Source organism: Carya illinoinensis, chromosome 5, assembly GCF_018687715.1.
Source record: "Carya illinoinensis cultivar Pawnee chromosome 5, C.illinoinensisPawnee_v1, whole genome shotgun sequence".
Lineage (NCBI taxonomy): Eukaryota > Viridiplantae > Streptophyta > Magnoliopsida > Fagales > Juglandaceae > Carya > Carya illinoinensis.
Window position 1 is genome coordinate 4,289,961 of NC_056756.1, and position 27,986 is coordinate 4,317,946.

Consider the following 27,986-nt stretch of genomic DNA (forward strand, 5'->3'; position numbering starts at 1 on the left):
TCACCCATTTTATTTCTCAGGACCAAGCAATGGAAAAAAATAGTATATGCTGGAAATAACCACAAATACACCATTAGTGATTTGAATTCTACAACTCATAGGTACTCAGCTTGTGAAGAAAAAATGAGTTTTCATATTGAACTTTTTTCTTTCAGACAAAATGGCAGTTGAGGCCATTGTATTTTCGAGAACTTATACATATTTCCTAAACATATTTCTGGAACAAAAACTACTAGTAAGTACAGCAACAGCCCCTCCTACTTACAAAAAAGCCCCTCCTTTACAAAAAAGCACATACCATTTACAACAAGCACCATCTTCCCACTGTGCAAAATACAAAAAGCACAAAAGACACCCATCCTTTTTACTATAAATACAGCAACAAGCACCATCAGCCCTCTGTCCAAAACAAAAAATAATAATCAAAAGACACCCTACCCTGGACATCACCACTATAAATACAACACCATCATGGCTGCCACCATCTAGGCTGTCGTAAATCATCCTGATCCGAGTCATTCATCTGCACAGGTTGCGCTTGCACTGGAGGTGGACGAGCAGACAAGGGAGTACAAAAAAAATCCGGCCCATGTGTCCAAACTTGGCTTTCTTGATCATGTAGCGAGGATTGCTGGAAAAAATCAGCAAACATTATTTTGGGCTTTCTATACATAAACAAAATAAATGAACACTTATCAAAATAATCAAAGGATTTTGGACCTCAGTTGTGGACAATCTCCTTCTAGTACTCGGTTTCTTGAGAGCCTTATCAACGGGGTGTGTTCTTCTCTTAGTTGTGGGTCTCTCTTTACTCCGAACAACTAATGGACTAAGAACTTTGCTGGTTGTGCCATCAATGGGAGTAACAAGACCAGCTGTGGAACAAGCACCATATGAATCGTCATCGGGGTACTCCGATTTCAATTGTTCTAGTTGGCTGATCAATTTCACACAGCTTCTCTCGGTCTTTGCGGCATTTGAACATAGTTGATAGAAGCAATTCTGGATCCGATTGAACCTTTGTTTCTCAGGATTGCTCGTCGCCTCATAACTACTTCTTACATTGACATATTGTCTCTTTATATCCTTCCTCCACCGATCCAAAATGTATTTTGGTGGAACTTCACTCTTGTCTAACTGTGCCAGGATTCGAAGAGCATGTCGACATAATATTCCCCTAAACTCAAATAATTTGCAACTGCATGTAATATCAAGAGAAGATTCTTCACATACGCTAACAAAATAGTTTACGCGTTTAATGAATCCATCACTCACCTTAATCTCATCCCCGACTACGTACGTAAAGTTTGCCCCATCACCACCAAAATACGAGGTAGTCAAATACAAAAACCCTCGAAATTCTTCTTGGACTTCCTTGAACTTGGCAATTGTATATATTTTTTGAAATTGCTTCTCGATAGGATAGTGAGATATGCAAGGAATCTCAGTGTTAAATGAATTAAAGTCAGCAATTGCTTCATTCTCTGCCTTCCTTCTAAGGGCTGAATCGTACTGATCCACAAATTGTTTCAATGTGGTCCGGGAGTGAACGTAGTCATCAAAAAATGCATTCATGCCCTCACTACGTTGTGTGGTTGACATTCCGGCCCAAAATGTATTTTTTACGTACGCCGGCACCCAATAATGCCTATCAGCATAAAGCAATCCCAACCAAGCATTCTCGCGAAAATCATTTGTTTCAAGCAAAGCGCCCCATCGTTCTTCAAACTCATTCTCACTTAATGAGTCATACACACATTTGTGTAGACTATCTTTGATCTCGTCATATCGAGAATGTGACCCAAATTTTTCTGGAAGCTTCTTCATGATATGCCACAAACAGAAGCGATGCCTAGTTGTTGGAAACACCCTGGCAATTACAACTTTCATTGCCTTATCTTGGTCTGTAATTATTGCATTTGGTGGTTGGTCATTCATACACTTCAACCATGACTCAAACAACCACTCAAAAGTATTCGCATCCTCATTGGAAATCAATCCACACCCGAATAGGATTGACTGACCATGATGGTTCACGCCCACAAATGGCGCAAATGGCATTTTATAAGCATTGGTCAAGTATGTGGTATCAAAAGTGATTACATCCCCGAATGATTGATACGCAGCTCTACTTCGGGCGTCTGCCCAAAACACATTCTTTAACCTCATGTCAGGGCCGACATCAATCGCATAAAAAAATTCAGCATTAATTTTCTGCATTTCCTGGAAGTAGTTAGTTAGAGCTTCAACGCCTCCAACTCCGAGACGAAGTTGTCGTGCTTTCTCAATATAGTTTTGACATTCCTTTTGCCCAAATGGCACATTCTCATACCCCCCTGCTTCAACAATTACACTCTGGAAAGTTTTTGACGTACGTATTCCAGCTTCATCATTTATTTCCAGCCTCTTAGCCACACGAGCATCTACCTTCTTGAAGCATCTAAAGTGTCTTGCTTTCCCTGGACTGACATAATGTGTGTGATCCAATATTACACTAGACAAGGTATATCCGCCATCTTCATTCAAAACTGCATTAATTCTTGCTTTACACCCTACCCTCTCTGTTTGTCTTGGCTTGAGTATATTGGAAGCCTGACTCTTTGCTGTGCCTTGCCGCGCACATACCAATGTGAACCATCTAACCCGCCCATCTTCGCTCTGTCTAGAATTCCTTCTACGGACCCCGAACCCTTTCTGTTTAGCATATCTCATATAATAAGACCGGACTTCTTCCTCACTAGAAAAAGTCCTTCCAACTATTGGTTCCTCGACACCATCATCTTCATTAGGTTCTTCGGTACCATCATAATTATCAGGCCCATCATCAACAAAAACTTCATCATACTCATCATCCGTCAAGTGTACATTGGAAGCCATATGAACTCAGCCTTGGAGAACCTACAATTAGTATCGCGAAGGCTATTGAATTAGCATATCATTTTATATGCCCTCATTTTATTGACATGTGAAATTATAAATACCATACAACAAAGAAAAGATCCCTACAAAATAGCATGCCGATGATGCCCATGCTGAAAAATTATTTTAAATATATATGCCCAAAAAATTTCTTCTCTCTAAGCAATATAAATCAAGCTTCTTATTTTTTTTAAAGCAATTTTTTTAAAAGGTATAACTCAAGCAGGATTTTTTTTTCTCCTATAACGTAAATCATCTTTATGAGAAATAAGTTCCATGGTTTTAATGTATTTTAACAGTTAAAACATCTTTCAGCAAATATTTTTAACTAAGCTGAAATATAGCAATATAGTTGTACATAACTTCAATTAAAAGGTGGCACCTTTACTTACGTTAAGTTTTCACTGATACACCAATGTATTCATGGAAATCTCTCGAATTATATTTTGCATTAAAACACATGTTTATTAAGGAGAGTCACACAAGATAAGAATAAATTTCAAATTTAGAAACAAATCTGGAAGTGATTTGTAGCACTCATCAAGCCGAGTATCATGGCCTCTAATTGATGTAGTTGTTTTATTTTTAGTGATTCAAATCTGTAACCGATGTACACAATATCTCCTTAGATGTACAAATCCCTGAGATAGGTTTGTAAAGCTCTGTATAAATGGTTACAAAACAGATCAATATAGGTGTATCATATTTCCATTGTGAGCTTCAGAATACTTATTTTTCTACAATATTTACATAATACAAGAATCTTGCAATGTAAGGTGTATACACACGTTAAACAAAACCGGCTACTTACAGAATATATAGCCCACAAACAGAGTTTATATACAAACAACTTCACAGAGAATAAATCACGCCCATATTTATGTGGATTCCCTTACATGTATTCATTCACATTTACAAGAAATTTTCTGCAAAAACAAGTGTGCCGGAATGCACATATACCCTTTACCTTCAGCTGCCGTGGCCTGAATGGCCGTGTCAGGGGGGGCCGATTTCTGCCGATTCAGAAATAGATGGGAGGGGGTGGAATACGAATCGGAGGAGTCGGTGATCGGAGTTTCTGTCTCGACCCACCTCTCGCCGGCGTTGTATGCTGATCGGCACCGTGACCCACGCAGCAGGTGGATGGGTTTCGGATGTCCCCTGTTTCCGATTCGTAGTTCTCGGTTTGAATAGCTTCTGTGTGGGGCCTTCACTCGCCGGAGATGGGCCGAGTTTGGTGGTGGTCGGCGCTGTGATGTTGGGGGACGGACGGTGAATGGGTTTCAGATTTGCTAAACATCCACCAGAAAGGAAAGACCTTGGAGAAGGCAACCCACGGGAAGGATGAAGGAGAAAGACACTGTGCGTAATTGGCAGGCGGGAAGTGAGTTTTTCTTTTTCCTGTTTCAGAAGCCTAGTCAGCACTACAGTACTTTGCCACGTCGAGCGGTCATCCAAAGCGGGCATATGGAAGCGGCAGACTAGCTTTATTCATCTATATATAGTCCAGACGTTGAGAAACCAAAAAGGTTGATCTCTAAGTTAAAAACTGAAAGATATTGCAACTCAACCAATTAGCTGTGTTACAACTTACGTCATTGCCGCAAGAGTAGTACTGCTACAGCTAGAGAAGATAAGTAACATATATCTATACTAATATATAAAGTGCGAATCATTTAAGAACAGTATTTTCATCTAACATTTTTATTTTTAATTTTGTCCTTAGTTTTATTTGACAATTACGGTTATTTGCATTCTACTTTTATTCTACCGATAGTTCTTTTGGTCCTTTTCCATTCCCACCAACTGATTTAGCTTTTCCTGTTTTATTTCCAGTTTTGCCCCTTAATTTTATTGTCCAGTTTGTTGTCTTTGGTGTCGTTTTGATTCGCCGACTTGATTTTAATGTCTTTTTACAGTTAAAGCTTATCACTTTGTCTGATAAAATGCAATTGGATTGAAATTTAAATGTCAATATTTCTTTTATTCGGTATCTTCAGTTATCTATTCTCCGTATTCTAACCTTTTAAAAAAAATATCTTGGACGAAGTTAATCGTGAATCTCAGCAATTGTAGGTATGTTCTTGTTGTTTCTCTCAGTATTGCAAGGATGAATTGTATTGTATGAATGTTGTTACAATGTGTAATTAGATGATTTGCATATGCATATGTCGTGATTTCTTCTTATTTCTTTGTATGTTCTGAGAACACAAAAAAAAAAAAAAACACAATTAAGAGTGAAAACAGAAAGCACAGTTGTTCCTCACCTTGAGAGCCAATAAATAACAGATCCAACCGAAAAACTGAAAAATAACCATAAGAAAAAAAAGTTCCTCCACCAAAGAACAGATCCAACCGAGAAACCCAATAATATGCCATCATGAACAAAAAAAACACCCAAACAGAGTTCCTTAATACACACGAGATAGTGAAATAAACCCACCCAAACAACAAATGCAACCGAGAAAGTCAAAAAAAAAAACTCACTTTCAACAAAAAAAAGAAGAAAAAAACTCCTTCAAAAATAAAATTTCAAAAATAATCCTACGCCCATCTGGTCTTATCTGGTCTCTTTCACCACCAAGTGCTTCCTCCTCCCCAAGCCTGAGGCATGTAGTCCCTTTCTCTACCCTCGCACGGATGGTCTCTCTCTTTACATCTCTTTCCTCTCATTTGTCCCTCAGATATGACATCGACGCAGCTTTCAGTCATGCACGTGCACACCCACTACATTACTATTTTAGATAAAATATTATATAATATATATTATCATCATCTCACCCACTCCGTTACTATTTTAGATAAAATATTCTATAATATATTTTATCATCTCACCCACTCCGTTATTATTTTAGATAAAATGTTATATAATATATATTATCATCATCTCACCCACTCCTGTCTATAATAAATAAATAAATAAATAGATACTGAATCCAACAACTCCAGCGACTCTCACCCACCAACTCTCACTCCTGTCGAGAAAGAATCCAAAATTAATTGCCGTGCACACCCACTACGTTAATATTTTAGATAAAATATTATATAATATATACTATCATCATCTCACCCACTCCTGTCTATAATAAATAAATAAATAAATAGATACTGAATCTACCAACTCCAACGACTCTCACCCACCAATTCTCACTCCTGCTGGGAAAGAATTCAAAACTGATTGTCGTGCTGTCTAACCACGATGCAACCAACCATACGGTGATGCCGTGTGACCTTGACATGGTGGCGGCAAGGGGGCCATAGGGTCACAACCCAACAAAAGAAACAGGACCTAGGGGTAAACAACAGAGAAAACAAACACATACCCAACAAACAACAGAAACCCCAACTGCGATGCATCCCAACTAGACGCTTACATTGTTTAGCGTCGGCGTCCTCGCTGCATGTGGGGGTCAATAGCCCTAGGTGGCTCAATCACGATGCAACCCATGGTGACTAAACCGACGGTGATTCTGTTGTGGGTGTGGCCATGGTGAGAAAGAACCCACGGTGACTAAAAGAGAAGAAGGGAAGAAGAAAAATTGAGAAGGGTTGTGGCAGGTGCTATGGGGCGACAATGGGAAGAGAGGGATGAGAGTCTGAGTTGAGAAAGCGAAGAAAGTTTGCTTTGCTTCCCATGCTAAAACAATCATCCAACTTTTCATAAAGGAGTACTCATATTTATCATTCTCGAAAGTCCTTTTGCTGAAGTAAATTAAAATATATATTAGGCACGCATAATGGTTGATTAATATAGAATAAAGAAGACGACTTGACGTGTGTCACAAACTATATATAATTGTAGTGTTATTTTGCGTGCATTAACGTCACAACATCAATGAAAAGCAATTCCACAAAGTAGTCATGATCAAACCCACCTAAGTTGTATTGGAAGCCAATCATCTCCATGTACCAATTGTCAAAAAGTTATCAATCCATGACTACTTTTCCAAACGAAACTAAGAAATTGAAAAATGCTTTTTTTTTTTTAATTTTTCATCTCGAATCATATAAACTAATAATTGATCATGTATTGTATTTTAAGGGATATATAAATATTATAAGTTAATTACTTAACGATTGACAAGCTTCTAAAAATATATACACCATATATATAAATTGGTTCTTAATTATAAATAGTGAAATTATTTATATCATCTTTTTTGTTTATCATTAGAATAATTTTCATCAAGCAGCATATTATATATGTAGGCTTTTTTGACACATCTTTGTCAATTGTCCATCACCACAGGCCAGTACCACCAAAGGTTGCTGGCCTGGCCTCCTTCTGGAATAATATTTGAATATTAAAAGCCATTGATTCCAAGGCTCTAAAATTCAAACCACCTAAATCGCCCTTACGTCAAAGTGAAACAACTAAACCATTATACTAATAATGCATTTTCAAATCGTTACGCTTAAATATTAATATAATCCCCAAGCCCCATCCCTTTTTGTTTTCCCACACCCTTTTTCTCCCCCCACAACAGATAGTGGTGGTAGTTTGTAACAATACTCTTTTAATATTTTAAATTATTATTATAATTTCATGTGTAATTCATATACCTAAATAAATTATGTGATAAAACATGATAATGTAAGTCTATAAACACATGATAATGTATTTTTTTCTCATAGACCCCACAGCATTAACGTCACAACACCAATGAAAACCAATTCCACAAGGTAGTCATGATCAAACCCACCTAACTTGTATTGGAAGCGAGTCATGTCCATGTATCAATGGTCAAAAAGTTATCCATCCATGACCACTTTTCCAAACGAAACTAAGAAATTGACAAATGCTTTTTTTTTTTAATTTTTCATCTCGAATTATATCAACTAATAATTGATCATGTATTGTATCTTAAGGGATATATAAATATTATAAGTTAATTACTTAACGATTGGCAGGTTTCTAAAAATATATACAGCATATATATAAATCGGTATGTTTGGAGATGACATATATATATAATGTAAGGTTGAACTTAATAAATAATTGGGCTTATATATATGTTTAATTATATGCCATTAATTATATTAGATTACCAAATTAGTTCTTTTCATTCTTTATTAGTGATTGCAATTTAATTATGATGGATATTTTGGAGTATTTTAGAATTTTTCGAATAGTAAGAAAATAGAATAAATTTAAAATATTTTTAATATAATTTTTATTTATAAATTTATATTAATTTTTATATTTAAATAATGGATAAAAAATTTCAAAATTTTAAATAATGTTTTTTTTTCTCTGTGGGCTGATGATTTTTAATAAGAGAAATACTATTTTGCCGTCTGAAGTCCACCGCTTAAAATTCTTTTAATAATTTTATGAAGGTCTTGTCCTACGGAAATACACAAACATTGATTTTTGTACCAAGTTCAGATGAATTATTTCTGTATGGGGCTCCACCGATGTTAGGTTAGATGTCGACTTGATCGCGACTCTGCTCTAATCATGTACAGTTCTACCAATTATAACGTTATGAGCCAAAAGTGAAAATAAACAATAAAAAATATCGATAAAACTCTCATATTACATGCCCTTCTTGATCTCATGATTCTTTGTTGATCGTAAACACATTTCCAATTACCTGTGTTCTTTTAAAAATATAACAATTAAAGTGCACAGCATCTCTCAGCAGCTTAAGTTAGGTTTCAATGCTGATGTAATTTCAAATAATTTATAAATAGTAATAAAAAAATTTAATAATAATAAAAAAAATAAATAAATAATTTGTTAATGATAGTAAACTAATTTGAGACTACATTTATAAGATTACTTCACTTGTCAATTCCATTTTTACAATGAGAAGTGTATAATCATAAACAAATTTTATAAAAATAAATTTATAGATTAATATCATTTTATACCATAGATTAAATCTAATTTATAATAAAAATAATTATAAAATATATAATATTAAATTACATTAATTTATAAATGTATTTTTATATGCTATTAAATACAATAAGGATTTGGGTTTAAAGTAGGTAATATTGGAAGATCAATTATGTTGCAAAAAATATGGCAATATGCCTTGGGGTTTGATATTTTATTTAATTATTGGTACCAAATTAATATGATGGTGCCGTGGTTCATGGACCCAGAATTTTCGATCCATACACTGAGATCGATTGAGTATTATATATTAAAAAAATTAGTGTTACAATATAGTTATAAAATATATAAGTATTAGTCGTTTTAAAAAGAAAATGAGATTTATTATTAAAGAAATTAATTTTTTATATAAAGCTTGTACTTTTTTTTAAGAAGTAGTAAAGTATTTATACATTCACGACTATAAATATTTTTTTTTTGAATAAATAAAATAGAAACTTTTTATAAATTATCTGTAAACGAAAAATGCTAAACATTTTTTTAAATCAAGTAACAAAGTAATGATTTAGGCGGATTAACAAGAGATTTATATCAACTAACAATCATGATAAGAAAGTTGATGAATTCTTATAATTAACTGTTTGTTAGGAATTAATAGTAAAACATCATTTTGCTTACTAATCACTTCAAAGTTATGGTTATTGAGTTTTTTTATAGCCTTTTATTTGTTTTTATTTTTTTTGTTTTATATATTTTATTAAAAATATGTTTGATAATAAATTCCATTCAATACATTAATTCTTTGCTTGTAAGTTTTTTTTTTTAGTAAATAGTGAAATTATTTATATCATCTTTTTTGTTTATCATGAGAATAATTTTTTTTTTTTTTTTATGTTTGTTTTTTTTGTCAGATTTGTTGCTTTTGCTTTTGTTTGGCTCTTCATCAATCTGGTTGGTATCAATTTGCTGTGTCCAGTTTATTCTTCTGTTTGTGCTCCACTTCCTGATACGTTCTTTTCTATCTCATTTGAAAAAATATTATTCAATTTTTTTATGTTTATATAAGTGCGCTTATAATTAGGATAAATTGATGATATGATATCATTGTTATGTTAATATTTACTTTTTTCATTTTTTATAATAAAAATAGTTTTTAATAATTTCAAATAAGTATAATAAATTTTTTTATTAATTTGATGTACTTTGAATGGTAATGATACAAGAGAAAAATAAACTAAAAAAATGATAAACTTAGTGCAATTTTAAAATTGTGGTGAAAAATATAACTTACAAAATTTTAAGGTTTTTAAGAAGTAGCAAAGTATTTATACATTCACGACTATAAATATTATTTTTTTGTATAAATAAAATAGAAACTTTTTATAAATTATCTGTAAACAAAAAATGATAAACATTTTTTTAAATCAAGTAACAAAGTAATGATCCAGACGGATTAACAAGAGATTTATATCAACTAACAATAATGATAAGAAAGTTGATGAATTCTTATAATTAACTGTTTGTTAGGAATTAATAGTAAAACATCATTTTGCTTATTAATTACTTCAAAGTTATGGTTATTCAGTTTTTATACATAAATATAGTATTTAGTCTTGTTATTTTCAAAATTTGTTTGAAAACTTTTAAAAATTTGATAAACATTAACTTATTAACACAAACATTATAATAAAAAAATAAAACAAAATAGCATTTCCATTTATTTGTGGTTTTTTTATAGCCTTTTATTCGTTTTTATTTTTTTTGTTTTATATATTTTGTTAAAAATATGTTTGATAATAAATTCCATTCAATACATTAATTCTTTGCTTGTAAGTTTTTTTTTTTAGTAAATAGTGAAATTATTTATATCATCTTTTTTGTTTATCATGAGAATAATTTTTCTTTATGTATGTTTTTTTTGTCAGATTTGTTGCTTTTGCTTTTGTTTGGCTCTTCATCAATCTGGTTGGTATCAATTTGTTGTGTCCACTTTATTCCTCTGTTTGTGCTCCACTTCCTGATACGTTCTTTTCTATCTCATTTGAAAAAATATTATTCAATTTTTTTATGTTTATATAAGTGCGCTTATAATTAGGATAAATTGATGATATTATATCATTGTTATGTTAATATTTATTTTTTTCATTTTTTTATGTTCAATTTTTTTTAGTTACGCACCAAAATCGACACAGAATTTACAATTTTTCATAACTTTATGCCGATTGGTAAGACAATATTATTAAATGCAAAAATATAGTTAAACATTATTAACACCATTTTTTTTTATTTTATCTAAATTCTTTTATGAATAAATCCAGAAGAGAGTGAAAACAATCCACGAAGAAAAAATTGTATAGTATCCAATCAAACCAAAAAAATAGAAGAAATCTATCGAAAAAAAAGAGAGAGATATGCTGAGTTGAAAAATTTTCGGTATAATGAAATGCGAAGGCAAAGACAATCTCAGAATGTCCTATCTCTTTACCCGAACCAATATTTTCTCATGTACAATTATATATAGCATTATCAAGAGCCAAAACTGCCAATTCAGTAAAAATTCTTATAAGACCAACTACAATTGATAACTATGAAAAAAATTGTACAAAAAATATTGTGTATAAAGATTTTTTGAAAATAACAAACTCATTATAATGCTATATAAATAGTCATATTTAATATATTCTTTAGTCTGCTCAGTTAATGTTTTTCAAATATTGTTATCATTTATACATTCTATTGTTTTTTTAATTATATTATACTGTTTATAATATATATATAGTAATACTTCTCTATCTTCTAATTTGTAAAAACAGCAAATATGCGAACCGTTTATGCATCAATCAAAGACATTATTCCAGTTACCAAAAACTGGAAAGTAAAAATGCTCGTTGCAGAAAAATCTCCAAAAAGGATTGCACGAAACTCAATAACAAAATATCAGAACATCACATTGATAGATCCTCATGTATGAATCATTTTGTATTTATTATATTTTATACATTTCAATCTATAAACATATTTTCTTATTGTATTTATTATATTGTATTTACTATTGATATATAAATATTTATTTCTTTAAATCCAATTGATTAATTCTTCAATTTTTTTTATAGGGAAATCGTTTACAAGCAGTCATATTTGGTAAAGATATCAATCTGCGCGATAATACATTGCAGGTTTTTCAATCTTATTATATAGGCAATGCATATGTCAAAGCAATAGATCTAAGACACAAAATCGAATCGCATGAATATCAATGGATCATCAATTCGAGGACAATTATTGAAAATGTTGAAGATGACGAACCAGTGCTAAAGGCTCCAGAGTACAATATCATCCATTTTAATGAGCTTGATGCTTATAAGGATACAGATTCTGAAATAGGTAATAACTATATAAATAATTATTAGATATATTTATATACTTTTGTTTCACAATGAACTAATAAAAAATATTTTGGTGAAACAGAGATTCTAGCTATTGCAATCCAAATGATGTCATCCAGAGAAGTCAACGCTGTTAATGGAAAGACAACAGTTCAAGATATACAACTTATTGATGAGAGGTTTAAATACATCTCTAATTACATTTATAGCGTTTTTTATTTAATGCATTATAATATTTTTATTATTACAAACTTAATTCTATTTCTAATTGGTATAGCCTGAAGCCTTTAACTTTAACAATGTGGGTTCAATTTGTTCATGACGAATGTCAACAAATTTCAAACATCATTGCAACAAAACCAATAATTCTTGAAATGCGAATTAAAGTTGGTTCTTATAATGGTACTTTTCATTCAAAATAATACTTTTGTTAATTATTTATCATGTATTTATATATTTGCTAACACATATTTATAATACAGGTCTATCTTTATCATCACAAGTGACAAGCGTGTTTACCATCGATCATCTTTTAGCAGCTTCGGTTTCGTTACGTACATGGTAAATTATCTTTTTTAAAAAATTATTTCAATAATTAATTTTATAAAATCTAAATTATTTATTGTTTCATTCATTATAAAATAATATCGTATAATTTTAACATATATTATTATTTTTTTATTACAACCATCGTTTTAATTATTAATGTAACTTTTTTTTACTACATACATTGCTTTAATTATTAATATAATTTTTTAGGACAACCCAAAATGATGCATTATTAGAAGAAATCATTGCCAAGGGTTTCAATACATCAATAGGATCGAGTTCAAGTAATGCCATGCAGACAATAACAAAAATTTCTGAAATTGCTGAAATTTTAGATTCTACAGAAGTAATGACGGTATAACTTTTTTTTTTAAAACTAAATTATTTCTTTCTATTTAAATTCACTTTATTGCTACATTCATATTAGAAATTTATTTTTTTATTTTTAATGCAGAAATCAACATTTATAGTTAAAGCAAAATTTTTATTACTCGACTTGCATCAGCCGTTCTACTATATCTCCTGTGTCAACTGCAATAAAGCGACTGGATATGATTATAATGAAAAGTTCTCGTAATACAATTGCAAAAATATGAGCATCGGACAGCCACGGTAAAAAATTTATTTCAATACTTTAAATTATCATTTTTTACATAATAAATATAAAATAATAATTATAAAAATTATGCAATAATGATATTCTCATTAATTATAGTTCTCGAGTATATTTGGAAATAGAAGATGACACAGGATGCATAGCAGTTGTTGCCTTTGGATTGGTGGCAGAAGAAATTCTGAATTTTACAGCAGTTCATCTATTAGAGCACACAGGCGAGGTAATAAATCTCTTTATAAATTTATTCAAAAAAAACATATTACATTATGTTCTATATTTTTTCATTATTACAGGAACACCTAACATATTTAGCAAACATTGCAAGTGCAATTTTAGAAAAAGAATGGATTATACACTTGCGCGCAGAGATGAATCAATATGGACAATTACGACAGAACAAGCTCAATGTTCTCTCTGTCGAATCTATAAATTAAGCTACGCTATATATACTCTAAATATCTTTTTGTTAAACTTATCACTTTTATTATTATACCTTTAAATAGAACATTGGCATGTATGTATAGTTCATATATGTATAATTATATACTTAAATGAGACATTATCTTGTATATAAACTTTAAGTTTGCTTGTTTACTTTTGAACTCTGTTATAATTATATACATAAATAGGATACTAACTTGTATGTAAAGAAATTTGTGGAATTGGACATGTAATGACCCATGAAATTGTTGGATTTTATTGTTGGGTTATTAATTTCAATATGGTAGTTACGTCTGGTTTTGGTATTATATTGTTCTAAATATTTAGAAGTTTAGAATTGTTTACTCACAATGTACTTTGTGTGGTTATTTTCTAACCTGTATTTTACTTTTCCAATGGTCTAACTTTGTTTTTGCAAATATTTAAGATTTATTTTGAGATTTCTTTCTGATATGTCACATTTCTTTCTTTCCCATTTTGAGATTTATTTTAACTTTTCAAATGGTGATTTGTTGCGTTGTCTTTTGCCTTGTTTAAATCTTTTTTAGGAGATTGTTCATTGGTTCGCATGTTCACCTGGATTCAAAAATTGTGGATATGACTCTTAAAACGAGAGTCTCTATCTAACATGATCGTCTTAGGCACTTCATGCAATTTGAAAATCTCTGCTATATAAATTCTCGTCAATCTTTTTAGAAAATCTGTATTCTTGATGGGTATGAAGTGACCACTTCTTGTCAGACAATCAACTATTACCCAGATAGTATTATTTCCAGCTGAAGTCTTTGGAAAGCCCACTATAAAATCCATCGAAATCGAAGTAAGTAAGAAATAACAAGTTAAGGAAGAGATGTTGCTTACCACCTAGGAAGATGACTGATTGTTGCGATTATAAAGAAGTAAGTTAGTCCTAGACCAGTAAAACTCCTTGAGGTTTTTATTAACTTAAAAATTACCGAGAGTTTGGATATGTATGATTAAATACATATTTATATGAGTCATTGGATCATATCATATATATGAAAATCTCTGAAAGAAATAAAATGGAGCACATAAAACATCTACCAGAAGATAAAAACACAAATATGAATATTTGTTAAATATTATTTTATTATCTCAAAGCAAAATTACAGAAATTTGAGACTTTTTGCCTCAATCTTTAAACGCTCTTGCTCTTCAAAAATCTGCATATCTTTCCTATCTAAAAGAGTAGCCACTCGAAAAAAAGATTTAAGCAAAAATTTTAAATCTCTATTATCTCGCTTTAGTGCTTCTATCTTTATGTTGGACTCCAGAAGAAGCCGCTGAAGGATAGAAATATTTTCGTGGAGTTTGTCAACCCCACCAGTCCTGGATTGTAGTCGCTGAGAAAATGCTACAATGGTTGATGAGTATCGGGTGCCGCGACTCACAAGCTCGTAGATAATTTCATTATCTGACTTATTAGTCAGATCATTATTAGATTGCATTATAGCACCTACGGAAGAAGCAGAAACAACTGGTGAACGAGGTGCAGAATACCTCATATATTGGTAATGAGAAGATTGCTGAGCCATTGCAAAATGAGAAAGCAAAAAGAGATTGCAGAGTAAGAATGCAAACTGATTTCAGAAAAGTGAAGAAAATGAGATGCGAAAGAAGATGAACTGAATAACTCTTTTATAAAGAAAATTATGATGAATCATCTCTCGTGAAGCATTTCTCTACAAGAGACAAGAGCGATATAGTATCATAGCTGTGGCGCCTGACAACTACAGAAGAGCAATGTAGTGTTATAGCTATACGGCGTCTGACAGCTACAAAAGACCTGTAAAAATCCTACGGATCAAAGTTGTCTGGTCTAAAACAGAGGCCACCGCTTTTGTTAAAAAGAGAGAGAGAGAGAGAGAGAGAGAGAGAGAGAGAGAGAGAGAGAGAGAGAGAGAGAGAGGTTAACAGCTTAATTTTGATGAATTCTCTACTAACTATGGTATTTACAAGAACGCTTAAAGAATACTGCCTATATTTTTCTAAGAAAGAGTTTCGGAAGATTATTTACTTGAAGTTTAGGTTTAGAGAGTATGTCGATACAACTTGACCAACCTTGTGGAAAGAAGTATAATATAATTGATGGTTAAAGTAAGAGAGTTAAAAAAATGACATAATCTCAAAATTAGATATATACGGAATAGACAACAGATTGGTAAGCAACACCTATTCATTAACTTGTTATTTCTTACTTACTTCGATTTCGAGGACGAAATCTTTTTTTTAAGAGGGAAGATTGTAACAGCCCGCTAGAAATTCAATTGTGAAATTTCTATTAGATTTAGAAATCTCGTGAAAACTTAGTTTTCACAAGTTTTCACGAATCCATTAATCATATAGGTTTTAGTCTAACTACATAGTTAGTGTTATTATTTACTATAGTATCATAAGTGTATTTTTGATTATTGGATATAGTTAAAAGTGTCAAAATATATTATAATTTGTGCCATTATATATATTTCCAGTGTTGAGTTTTTTAAAATTTTTTTTACGTGTTAAAAAAAAAAAACTCAAATGGATATCTATAAAAATTTATATACCAATATTGTAGTAATACTTGTCATACTCTACAAAATGATATAGAAGGTTGTCTAACCAGAATGCTTTAAACTTCTATAGCATATCTCCACAGCATTTAACACTTATGGTTTTTTGGTCTAACAAAAATTCTTAGATTTCTTTTTATTAATATTTATTTTATCAACATAATGTCAAAGGTTATATAATTCTTTATTTTCATTATTTTCTTTAATTAACACCCAAATTTATAATCTCCACTAAGCAAACGTCCAAAAGACGTTGTATTTCCTAGTATATATATATATATATATTAACTGATCTTTTTCATAAACTCTTTAATTTAATTCCTTTAAAAAAACTCGTAAGCATAAGCTTAATATCCTATTGCATTATATCCTGAGAATCTCCGGGCTAGGCCGATCACAGTCAAGCCCAGGCCTGATTATATTTCTCACGTCGACAAGCCATGTGCCATTGTGCCTTGTGTTTTGTGAAACGGAAACCTGTCAGCCTAGTTACTAAGCACGTGTAAACGTCATAAGAGTGTTTTCACTTTTCAAATCCAATGGCCATTCTTTTTCTAATTAATTATATTGTCCGGATAGATTCCAAGGCGGCGGCTGCCTGCAGCCTGCAACAACGCATTAAAAAAGAAAGGGCGAAGGGTTTGACCGATCTCACTCGGATGGCATTGCTGAAGTTCATGCAAAGTAAATGGTCATTTTCCCGACCATTGCCTCTATAAAGGGGAATGAGATAAGGCATCTAATCGGGTAAGGCGAAACAGAAAGGAAAACAAGATAAAAAAAGGGAGAGAAATTAAGGTGGTACGGTGGTGATGATGATGAAGAAGATTGTAGTTGCGATGTTGGTTCTCTGTGTTTTCATTTCACATATGGACGTTGTTGAGCCCTCGGCTTTCGACTGCTACGATGCTTGCTCCACCGGCTGCGTTCAAAGCAATAGTAACTGCTTTTGGCTTCTTCTTCTTCTTTTCTCAGTATTTTGTTGGCAATAAAAACTATGGTTTTATTTGGGTGAGACAGGATTTTTTTTTTTTTTTCCTGGGTGCAAGGATTTTAATTTAGAAGATAAGATATAGTGCTATAGACTTATTAGAATAGTTGTTCGGAAACGTATAATTTATGTCGGTACATTGTGTCTTATGCAGCAAGACTAATGGCGCGTTGTGACCGCAAGTGCCAGATTAAATGCAGTCCAGGTAACCTCACAATCTCCTTGGTACCTTTGCCCTTTGCTTAATTTGTTTAATGTATGCGATTCCTAAGATTTATCATAAGGCCGTTGATTTGAAATATACCTCATCGTAGTCCATTACCAAAGCATGCATATATTATCCAAAAAAAGAAAAGGAAACATATTTGGTATTTCTTATGTTAATGTGCAGATTCCAGTACTGAGGCTGCCAATCTTGGATGAAATCTCCGAAGGAAAGGAAGCTCAAGGCTGTGTGGGTGCAGACCGACGATCAATGCAAGTGTTGGTTCTGTGTTTTGTCCACTCGTTTTCTATGTATGAATAAAAGAAGTCCCTTATGATTTATGAGCAAAATAAATACATCATGAACTAGTATATTCCCATATCTCTGAATAGTTTGATTCTATACCAGCAATTTTGATTGAATAAATGGTGAATATTAACACAGTCTCTCAAGTTTATTGGGATTCAGCTTGAAACTTCAAAGGATTGAAGGTTTATTAACCTATAGAATGGGAGCATGGTTTCATCGTTTAATGGAGTAATTTCATGAATCTACCCAATTCCATTTCACTTATAGACTCACTACTGCAGTTAAAATTAGCTATAAAGAAAAAAAGAAATATGGGTTGGCATCTTTTGTTTCACTATGAAAATTTCAGATGATATTTGAAAGGGTACTTGGAATACAGATCTCCAATTGTTTAACCAAAATGGATGGTCCAATTCTGAAGAAAAATAGACCCATGAATGCATCAACATTTTAATCGTATCTTGTAAACCGGAGGATGTTCAAGAATCCATACACATAATTACACTTGCACTTAAGCCATGTGTGACACTAGATGGATACAACTAACCCAGAGAAGCGATATAGAAGAAATTATATCAAAATAAGACGCAGAGCACTACCGTAAGGCCAAAAAAATCTCCGGACCTACAAATATCACGTTCTTTTCATATAGTATAGAAGAAATTCAATACAAGAAACCCACCTGCTTATCGTTTATCGTTGTTGGCCACAGCCAGCCATTCTTCCTCCTCGCGAAAGGGAGGCAATATCTAAACAAGTAAGATATGTGCAAAAATGAACATTTCAATATCCCAGCTGGCCATTCACCAGTCTGAGCGACTCCAAACTGTTTACTTTACCCAAGAATTCGAGACCCTCAAGTTCTGCAATTAATAATGCTACGGAAAACTTGGCTCACTTGGCACTCCAATGGATCCAATCCCTCTTTTAAGAGCTTGGCAAATCAGTGCCAACTCCTGCACCCCTTGCTCAACCTCCATTTTCTGTTCTTTCGTCAATGGAAACTGAACCGTATCTACTAAGTCAGTCATGTGGCGTGCCTATCTCTCGACTTGACAAATCTCATTCAACAACCATTAGAGTTCCGGCGCTCCCGCCTCTTTTATACCTCTAGGATGCGCTCATGAAGCGAGTGCAATGGAGTTCTCCATGAGAATTGCCGGGGGATTGAAAAATGAATATTCAGACCCCTATCCTGACAGGGAATTGCGGCAGCAAGAACCCATAAAGCAAACATGAGCACATAGCCCATGGTGAAAATGGGGACCGCGAGCCCACTTGTAGCTGCAATCTCATTCCCCCGAGGTGGGATCAAGTTGTTGGCAATCGATTGGAGTTGCTTAGCTGCAGACCAAGAATGAGACGCGCTCCATGCAAGAGACCGAGCCCCAGAGGAGGAGGAGTGACGACGATGATGACCCTTGCTTGTATTATGACGCCCAAATGACCGATTTCTGTGTCAAAACACCGAACTAGAGTCATTCTCGTCCAGCATTACGAGTGCTAGATCCATCAAAGCCTTTCTTAAAAGCCTAAACTGGCCTTCACCCAATGCCCTCTGGCGAGATTCCAAAGCGCACACAACTATCTCCAAATGCTTCTGCCACAAACGAACATTCTCAATCCCATTACGAGTTGCGTTACCGATCTCAAGCGACTTCACACTCCTTTCAAAGAATTCAGCAACCAGTCTGTCCAGAGGCGGCTTTGAGACCCATACTCTGTTTTTCACCAACATAATCCTAAATTCCTCCTGGCAGCAGACAAGGACGTCCAAAAGCTTCCGTATCCACGCAATTGAGAGCAACTCATCGGCACTAACTTCTGAAAGGTCATGGAAGCGGTCTCTAACCTGTTTCTATAACAATTCAAGCTCAGATTCCTGGGCACTGAGTTCGTGACTTGATTCCAGGGAGGGAACCTGTTCTCGCCTTATACTCCAAATCGAACGGCCAAATGAGGCCAAGGGCGAAGAAGAACCTGGTTTATCGGTGGAGGAAATTGTCACAATATTCGGGAAAAAGGCGAATCTACAAATCCAAAACCAAAATCCACCAACTTTCAAAACCCATCATTATTATTCAATTGACAATCCGAACGAACGCAGAAGGTTATCGGTAAATCTCAGCATAGTTACGTCAACCAAATCAAGATTTTTAACCAATTTTATCTGAGCCAGATCCCATATACAAGAAATCTCAAAAACCTAGCTTTAGTTACGACCGGATGAATCGGACCGAAACCCATTAACTCCGATCACTGAGATCGAAAAAATCTTGACACTCAGATCAAGAAGTTTGAGATGGCACGAGAAGTCAATACTCAAAACAGATTCGATGATAGAACCAACAAATTAAATCATAATTACGTATTAATATGTAAATTAATTTTTTGTTATTGGTTAAAAAATAAATTTTATTAAAAAGAATATTAATTTAAATTTTAAATATAAAAAAATTAATATTAATATGCAGATAAATGCGCGACTTTACAAAATACAAACGAAATACCTTACAATCAAATTACTCGGGATAAAACATATATGTATAGAGATTCCAACAATGAGTAACAGCGTATAGAGATCTTCGTATGAGGATAAAAGAAAAATTCTTCTTGTCATCCTCACACTTTACACATCACACTTATTTTATTTTATTTTTCATTTTTTCTATGATAAATATATATTGTGTGGATGATAAATAGAATAATTCAATTAGTTTAATAAGAATAAAATGAAATAAAAAATAATATTTTAATCTATAAAGTGTGTGGTGTGAGATGATGTGTAGCATTACTCAGGACAAAAAGGTGTAACCACATCCATTTCACAAATGGTGGATCTTGAAAACCAAGCGAAGGACCTGAGCCACTCGCCTTGGTCGAGCATCGAGACCAAATGAGAGAGAATCAGGCACCGGTTACACGTGATTTATCTTATTATTATATTTTTTTAAAAAATTTCATATAAGATATAATAAATAATTTAATTTTTTAAATCTCAAAATAATAATAGTATTAAAAATAATATTTTAATAATATTTTTTTCAATTTTTAATTTTTATCTCAACCCATTTCATCTCAATTCATTATCCAAACGGCATCTCAATTTAATTGAATAATGAAAATATTTAAAAAAAAAAATCCTCTGCATTTGAATTTTGCGTTCAAGCGCAAATATTCGCAACATTTCATAATATTTCTAATGTGATAAATTATATTTATAGTCTTAAAATACGTAAGCGTTATATATATATATATATGAAAATAAATAAATATAAGATATATATAAATTAATTTTTTAATAATAAATCTTACTCTTTTTGTACAAGACATTTACACAACCCTTAATAGTAAAGAATAATAACCTAAGAAAAAATCTATTAATCATCATTTTTTTCATCATTATCTCATTATCTCATGATGTGGTATTAAATGATTTAAGATAATTTATTACATTTCTCTTATAAAATATCATCTAATACTATATTATGAGATAGTGAGAAGTAAAATAATAAGTATCATTACTCAGCCTAATGGTATTACCTATCGCAGATGACCGTGCGATTGCAAATTTGCATGGGATATATATTCCACGTATGATATTAACATTAATATTAATCACCCGTTTAAACCTGAGGATTCGTTAATTTCTTTATAAAGATGTGTTATGAATAGTCCGACAGTCGAACCCAACAGCATGTTATTTAATCGAGAACACTACCTCCTGAGCTGTCTTTTGAAAGTTTGGTAAGCTTATCATCCTTTCCGTGCTTGAGATGTAATCAAGTAAATGTTTGACAAAATTGAAAGAGTACATGGTTCAGTTTTAGTTTGAAAGCAATCCAAAGAATGAATTTTCACGGTTGCTGAAGACCCAAGAATTTTCAATCATGGTTCAGGGCCTTCGGGCTTGGTCTTTGATCTTTGTAGATAGAAACAGATGAACCACCAGCATTATTTTGCCATCAAATCGACGTATCACAGTACCCGTGCCACTGCCATGTTAAGTTCTAACCACGTCCGTCATTTCTGTTGTAATCTAGGCTACACAACCATGTTCTCGCCGTTTCATGTCTTTATACTTGGGCCCTCTATTTACAATGCAGGGAGGAAACGAAAGCAGATTGATATTTTCTTCCTAGTTTTGAGACGTATCCAAAAAAGTACAAAAGCGAGGCTTCATTCCTCGAGAAGCATCTTTAAGTAGTGCATATAGGCACCAAAAGCAATACGATGAATGTCCAACATTATTTGCAGTTGATATTCGTACCTGAATAGAGCTGACATGATGGAAGGAAGGTACAAAGAGTTTTTCACAATGCTGTAAGGCCCAATTAGCAGGACAGCAACACAATTACGAATCAGTTTTACAACAACAGAGTAACATTGACAACAGCAATTTCCTATCCTAGTGACAGTAGAAGGAGCGGCAGAAGAACGAGAAACGGGCAGAGGATATGAGGAGAAAAAGATCGTCATTATAGTGTTATGCTTTTTTTACCACCCTTCAGTCTATGCTTTTTCTATTCACAAGCCAATTTGGTATCAAAGCTGCTCAAGCAAATTGCAAAAGCCTGAAACGCAGATAGAGGATAACGATAATCCATGGTGAACATGTCTTTACCAACTTTACCAAACTGCAGAATTATCTTATCATGCTCTGGTGGGGCTGGTTGAGATGGTGTTGGTGCACCAGCAGCAGGCTGTGTAGCAGCAATCAACTGGAAGTTTTTAACAGATGCAACAGTTACCCGCCCACGGAAATTCAAGCACCAACACTGTAATTGTTCATGCCATCTAGGGGGCTTGTTTTTCAGAACCAATGGTCTAAGTTTGCCATCTTCTTCATCATCATGGGGCCCACCAATTTCAGAAAATCGTGAGCTACTGAAATCAACGGAGTGATCAAGGGACTTTGAGAAGGAAATGCTCCGGAATGAGTCCTCAATAGAGCGGGGAAGCAGATCTGGTTGGCCAGGGACAGTGCCACCGGCATCAAGGGCTGAGGCTGGGATTGAATGCATGATGCAATGCATCCTTCGTGGGCCCCGTGTTCCCAGAACATTTAACTCATATGTTACCTGGGCAATGTTGTAGCTTCCTGTTGGAACCTTTGGGGAGACTTTTTTAGAATAAAATCTACGGCTTGTCCGCCCAGGCGGGGGAATGTGAGCGGAAGTGAATGGCGGTTGTGTATCATATATTATGAATTTTGTGCCAAGAAAGTTGGATCTGGAAAATGAAGCAAAGTTTACCTAATGTCTTTGAGTAAATATTGTAATTCAAAGAAAAAGAAAGAAGTGTTTTATAAGAACCAATTAAAGCCTCTTGTAAATATACAAGGGAATAGTAAAATTGTGCATCAGCAAGCAAAGAATTATTTTTCAGATTAAAAAACAAAGAAAACATAACAGCTATCAGTTAGAAGATATAGACTAAGAATCCTCACATGAGGATATGCACATACAGACACATACGCCAGGAACACAGAGTCATTGCGAAGATTTCTAAATAATAAAACCACCATCATATTCCATTGTATCCCCATATCCTCCATGCTAGATATCAAGATGATCATAAATTAAGAACGATCTCACCTATAAAATGTTTTGACTTTTAATATATTTTTTTTAATTTGAACAAAAAAAATATTCAGAAAACATCAGTTTATGGACTGGATTAGATATCATCCAAACCAAAATTGAAGTTTTGTGTGTGATTACCATTAAGGGTGAAAAAAATGTCACCATTTTATTACACGATCTCTTCATGGTAATCATGATGCGGTGACACGGTGACATTATCATGATGCTGATCTCATTAAAAGTTATTGAGTTGCGTATGAACCAGCCACAGCAACTTGAACTCAAACCTTTTACAAGTTATTGTGTTTTAAAAAATCGTGAAATATCCTACTCATACCCCGACATCGCAACCACTAAGCATTCTCAAAACTACACTACAGCAGAACATGCATCATATTTCTTTTCCCCATGTCTTCATTTACACTTTAATTCCTGTTCATTACTTGAACGCTTGTATCCTAGAGGTCTTTGATAGTTAGTCAACAGTAACCAAGAAATTAGTATACATTTGATAAATAAGAGGTCTTTTCCATAGTATTGATACGTTATTGTTTCTATATGGACATAGGTCTATTATTGAAGGGTCTCCCTACTGACTACATACAAGCATGGTCTGACTCTTAACTCTAGAATAACCTTCCCTTTAACTCTTCAAAGAAGATTTACCATATTATGATGCGGCTAATATTCTTCCAACGGAGGAATGTTTATGGCAAGTCATTAGCAAAATGTTAATTTTTCCTAGTGGAAAAAATAAAGACTTCTTAGTTCAGCTTAGTTCAGAATGCAGCCATCATCCAGTTTGTTTGAAGAGATGACTAATGCCATGCTTAAAGAGGCATCAAATTGAACATCTGTTATTTCCTCTTCAGGAATTGAAAGATGGTCCTAGATCAATAAGGTGTGCATTCGTGAGTATTTTATGAACATAATAATAAATAGTTTTGAACCTTTCCACACCATTTCTTACCTCAGCTTCCCAATATAAGTGCTACTTGATCTTGAAATGTTATCAGCATCCATAGAGATAACATACTCTGTGCATGTGGTTCTTCGAGTCCTCTTTGCTGAAAGAAGGAATTTACCATTTTCAACCAGCAAAGCTGCAAGAACAGAGTAATGGTATTAAATTGCCAGTTTATACAAGGAAAAGAGTGTATACGTGAGAACCATTCAAGCAAGCTAATCCATGAGAACCAATAAATAAAGAGAAATGCTAAAAACTATATCCTCATCCTTCTCTCATCTCACTACGCTGACATGGCATCGCCAATCAGCTATTGCATTTTTTTCTTTTTTTAAAACAAGTGCCGGTCCAAAGGCTAATGAGCATTGCCACATCAGCAAAACAGGATGATCATAGGACACGCTGTCGTCTATAAGGCCATAACAAAACGCATGAATAAATACATAAATAAAATGGAATAAACTTATAAACAACTTATACTTAATGATGACATTAGTTCTATGGACTAACTGAAGAAACATTATAAAAATCTAAAGTCAATCTCAATCTTCTCAACTCATTTGTTCTTGACAAATTTGTTATAATCCACATTTCCAAGTTATGGTCAACACATCTGCACTGAACACAGTAGAACGCAAGTTTAGAAAGCACAATCCTCAATGAGGCATATTTGTTATGTTCCTTCTGTTGCTACTATAAGTAACATTATTCAACCATTGTTTACCTTTCATGACAAGCATGATGTGTCATCATGTACACAGCCCATAAAATTCTTGATAATAATAGGATCGTGACTATGCAATCCAACAGGAAATACACAACCAAATCAATGACCATAATTTAACTGGAAGACTTTAAAAGCATTTGTTCTTTTCGCCTAATATATACATAATCAAATAGGTATGATGAATTAAAAAATCCAATGAGAAATTGCAGGCAACTTAACTATTAGTAAGGGTGCTTACCTGGGCTAAGACACAGAAAAAGGTGATATGTTAAGTTAGATTTATCCCTTTTTATGAAACACTGAACAGCTCCATCACGCGGCCCTGGCTGAAAATTCAAACAAAGAAGAATCAGTCCATGGCACCCTAGATATTCATTTGTTTCAATGAACTCATATTCCAAACATAGATGCCACAAACATAGAATCCCGGTAACATATGTTCCATCTGCCACTAGAGTTAAAAAGAAAAACCACTAATAATGAAGTCACTGTGCAAAATAATATATAATAGAACCAACCTGCTTCAGGGACACTGGGAAGGTAAGTTTCCCACAGAACTCAGGACTCTTGACAATATCTTTGCACATAAACCTCCAAGACCGGCAAACTGCTGCACATGCGACAACATGCTTACGAGATGGCCATGTGCTCTCACTCTCCTCCAACCTCCTAATTACGTCATATAGTAGCTCAGGGGGTAGGCTAGCCCAACGGCTATTCTGAACTATGACGGGGTGATCATGCAAATCATGAAATGAACCATGAGATTTGCCTCTGTGATGGCCGGTTAGCCGGACTTCAAAACCTCGCCTAGATAAGCTCCCAAAACCATCTCTCACATCACGAACTATACTACGGAATGACATTCTACCGGAGGATCACGCTATGAAATAATATCAAATCTCTCAAGAAATGCTGTGATAGATTATATTCCAATTATCATGTCAAAACAGCTGCTTAAAAGAGTGTGTCAGTTCCCGCCAGAAATCCTGTCAAAAAGGATCAGATAGATATAAATTAGGAAAGACACCAAAAGAGAAAAGAAAAAGGGGCGGTAAGAATAAAGGTAGCTTCACATGGTTTAAAAAGTTTTCCAAATAGCCAAGCTTTACTTGGTAGCAACCTTTCGACGTTCTTAAACATCATGTTCCACCAAAAAGCTAACTGAGTTTCATTTAAAAAATAAAAAATAAAAAATAAAAAAAATAAAATAAAAGGACCTAGACTTGCTTTCTAACGATCTATAGAATATAATTGACCCAGTTAAATATATTATGTAAAAGTATGTAAAATCCTTCTTAAGAGAATAAATCTAAGCCGAAACCAAGCAATAAACGATTTTTAAAGGCAAAATCTCTCATTGACGGCACAAGAGAACTCCAAATCAAGAAAAAGAAACAGAAAACATTCCTTTGTTCAATTAATCTCATGTTACAAACCCATACCCAGAATGAAATATCACTGAAACGTGAAAACAATAACATGTTCATCAAGATAACAAACTTTGGAATTTAAATCTCAGATCATACTGTATACCTATATCTAATAACAGCGAGTGGCGTAATGGACACAAAGTTCCTAATTACATGCAAAAAAGAAAGAAGAGAAAAATAAGTAAAAGCAGCTCACAAATCCCAGAAGCAAAGACTTGCCCCATGCTTCTAAATATACGAAAAGGGAAAGCAGAGAGAGAGAGAGCGCTAACCCGCTTGGGAATCACAGACAAGTAGAAAACTAAGACCGATCAAAGCAGAGCTCCCTAACTTAATTACACGCCATCAAAGATCTGCAAGGCACAACACGTTACGCAAAATAAAAATTAAAAAAAAAAAAATCCTATAGTAGATAAAAGAAGACGCCCAAGACCCAAGTTTTCTCTGGCACTTTCCTAAGAAAACCGAGTGGAAAATCTGAAATTAAAGCAGTAGCTGAGATTTGAAAGTGGATGGAACCGAAATGGCAGAGATCTGTACCTAAAAGCTTAAGCATCTCCACGAAGATATAAAAAAACGTAAACTTTTTTCTCTCTGATTTTACATCAGCGATCCACCAGACCACAAGGGAAAATTGCAGGTCAATTAATGTAACACCGCCTCTCTTTCCTCCGACTCAACTTCTTTTAGGTCTTCACCTCTCTCTTTCTTCTCTCTCTCTCTTCCGGACTCCAAGCCCACATTAAATTTAGTTCACGACAAGACCCACAGATTAAAAATAAAAAACTAAATGGTATGAATTTAATAATGTGTTTTGTTTTTCTGGAAATGGGTTTCTCTTCATAAGATTAATATTCATTCATTTTTACATACTCATAGAAATTATATATGTTTAGTTTTGGGGTTAATTTTTTTTTTTTTGGATCCTAGTTTTGGGGTTAATGATTCTTATATTTGGCAGGGAATTTTATAATATAATTAATTTGGGAGAGCATTAACAGCAACAACTCCAGATGACGACCGAACAGCCTTTTTGACCTTTTCATGTGTCTTTACACTGTTATCCTCTCACTGACGGAAGTTGCAGCGCAACTACTGCTCAGACTTCTGTGCTAGCTGTGCTGTGTTTATTCCTCTCTCTCTATCCGCTCTTGACTTTTTCTTCCTTTTTTTTTTCTATCTATAAATATCTCTTAATTTTCTTTTATTATTATTATTAACCTTTAAACTAAATACAAAATTTTTAATTAAAAAATTATATCATTGTCGTGTCATTACTTCACTCGATTGCTACATAATTAATCTTTGTTAAAGATATAAATACAGTGAGATAAATTAGACAATTTTTTTTTAAAAAATGCGGTGCATAAGAGTCAATAGATACATATTACCATATTAGAGATAATATTCACCGATTTGACTTTTAATGTTATTAAAATA

At 33.4% G+C, this 27,986-nt stretch overlaps 2 protein-coding genes and 1 long non-coding RNA gene across 4 annotated transcripts; 1 reads left to right on the forward strand and 2 right to left on the reverse strand.

Moving 5' to 3' along the window:
* Positions 1-469: 469 nt before the first annotated feature.
* On the reverse strand, positions 470-2,877 carry LOC122309483 (protein FAR1-RELATED SEQUENCE 5-like). The gene is made up of 2 exons (XM_043122987.1): positions 721-2,877; positions 470-631 (listed from the first exon to the last, which is right to left on the reverse strand). Exons 1-2 carry the CDS (start codon positions 2,875-2,877, stop codon positions 470-472), a joined length of 2,319 nt encoding a protein of 772 aa, XP_042978921.1.
* Positions 2,878-16,969: 14,092 nt separating this feature from the next.
* LOC122308977 lies at positions 16,970-17,968 on the forward strand. The gene is made up of 3 exons (XR_006242302.1): positions 16,970-17,268; positions 17,475-17,525; positions 17,712-17,968. It is a non-coding gene; the product is annotated as an uncharacterized LOC122308977 (long non-coding RNA).
* A 4,030-nt stretch (positions 17,969-21,998) lies between these two features.
* LOC122310645 (tubby-like F-box protein 8) lies at positions 21,999-27,387 on the reverse strand. 2 transcript variants are annotated; one of them, XM_043124730.1, is made up of 7 exons: positions 27,087-27,387; positions 26,819-26,899; positions 26,650-26,691; positions 25,632-26,102; positions 25,352-25,439; positions 24,390-24,522; positions 21,999-23,066 (listed from the first exon to the last, which is right to left on the reverse strand). In XM_043124730.1, the coding sequence occupies exons 4-7, from the start codon at positions 25,977-25,979 to the stop codon at positions 22,358-22,360; spliced, it is 1,278 nt and encodes a 425-aa protein (XP_042980664.1). In that variant the 5' UTR covers positions 25,980-26,102; positions 26,650-26,691; positions 26,819-26,899; positions 27,087-27,387; the 3' UTR covers positions 21,999-22,357. The 2 variants fall into 2 exon arrangements, with proteins under 2 accessions (XP_042980664.1, XP_042980663.1); XM_043124729.1 differs by lacking the exon at positions 26,650-26,691.
* Between the last annotated feature and the right edge of the window lie 599 nt (positions 27,388-27,986).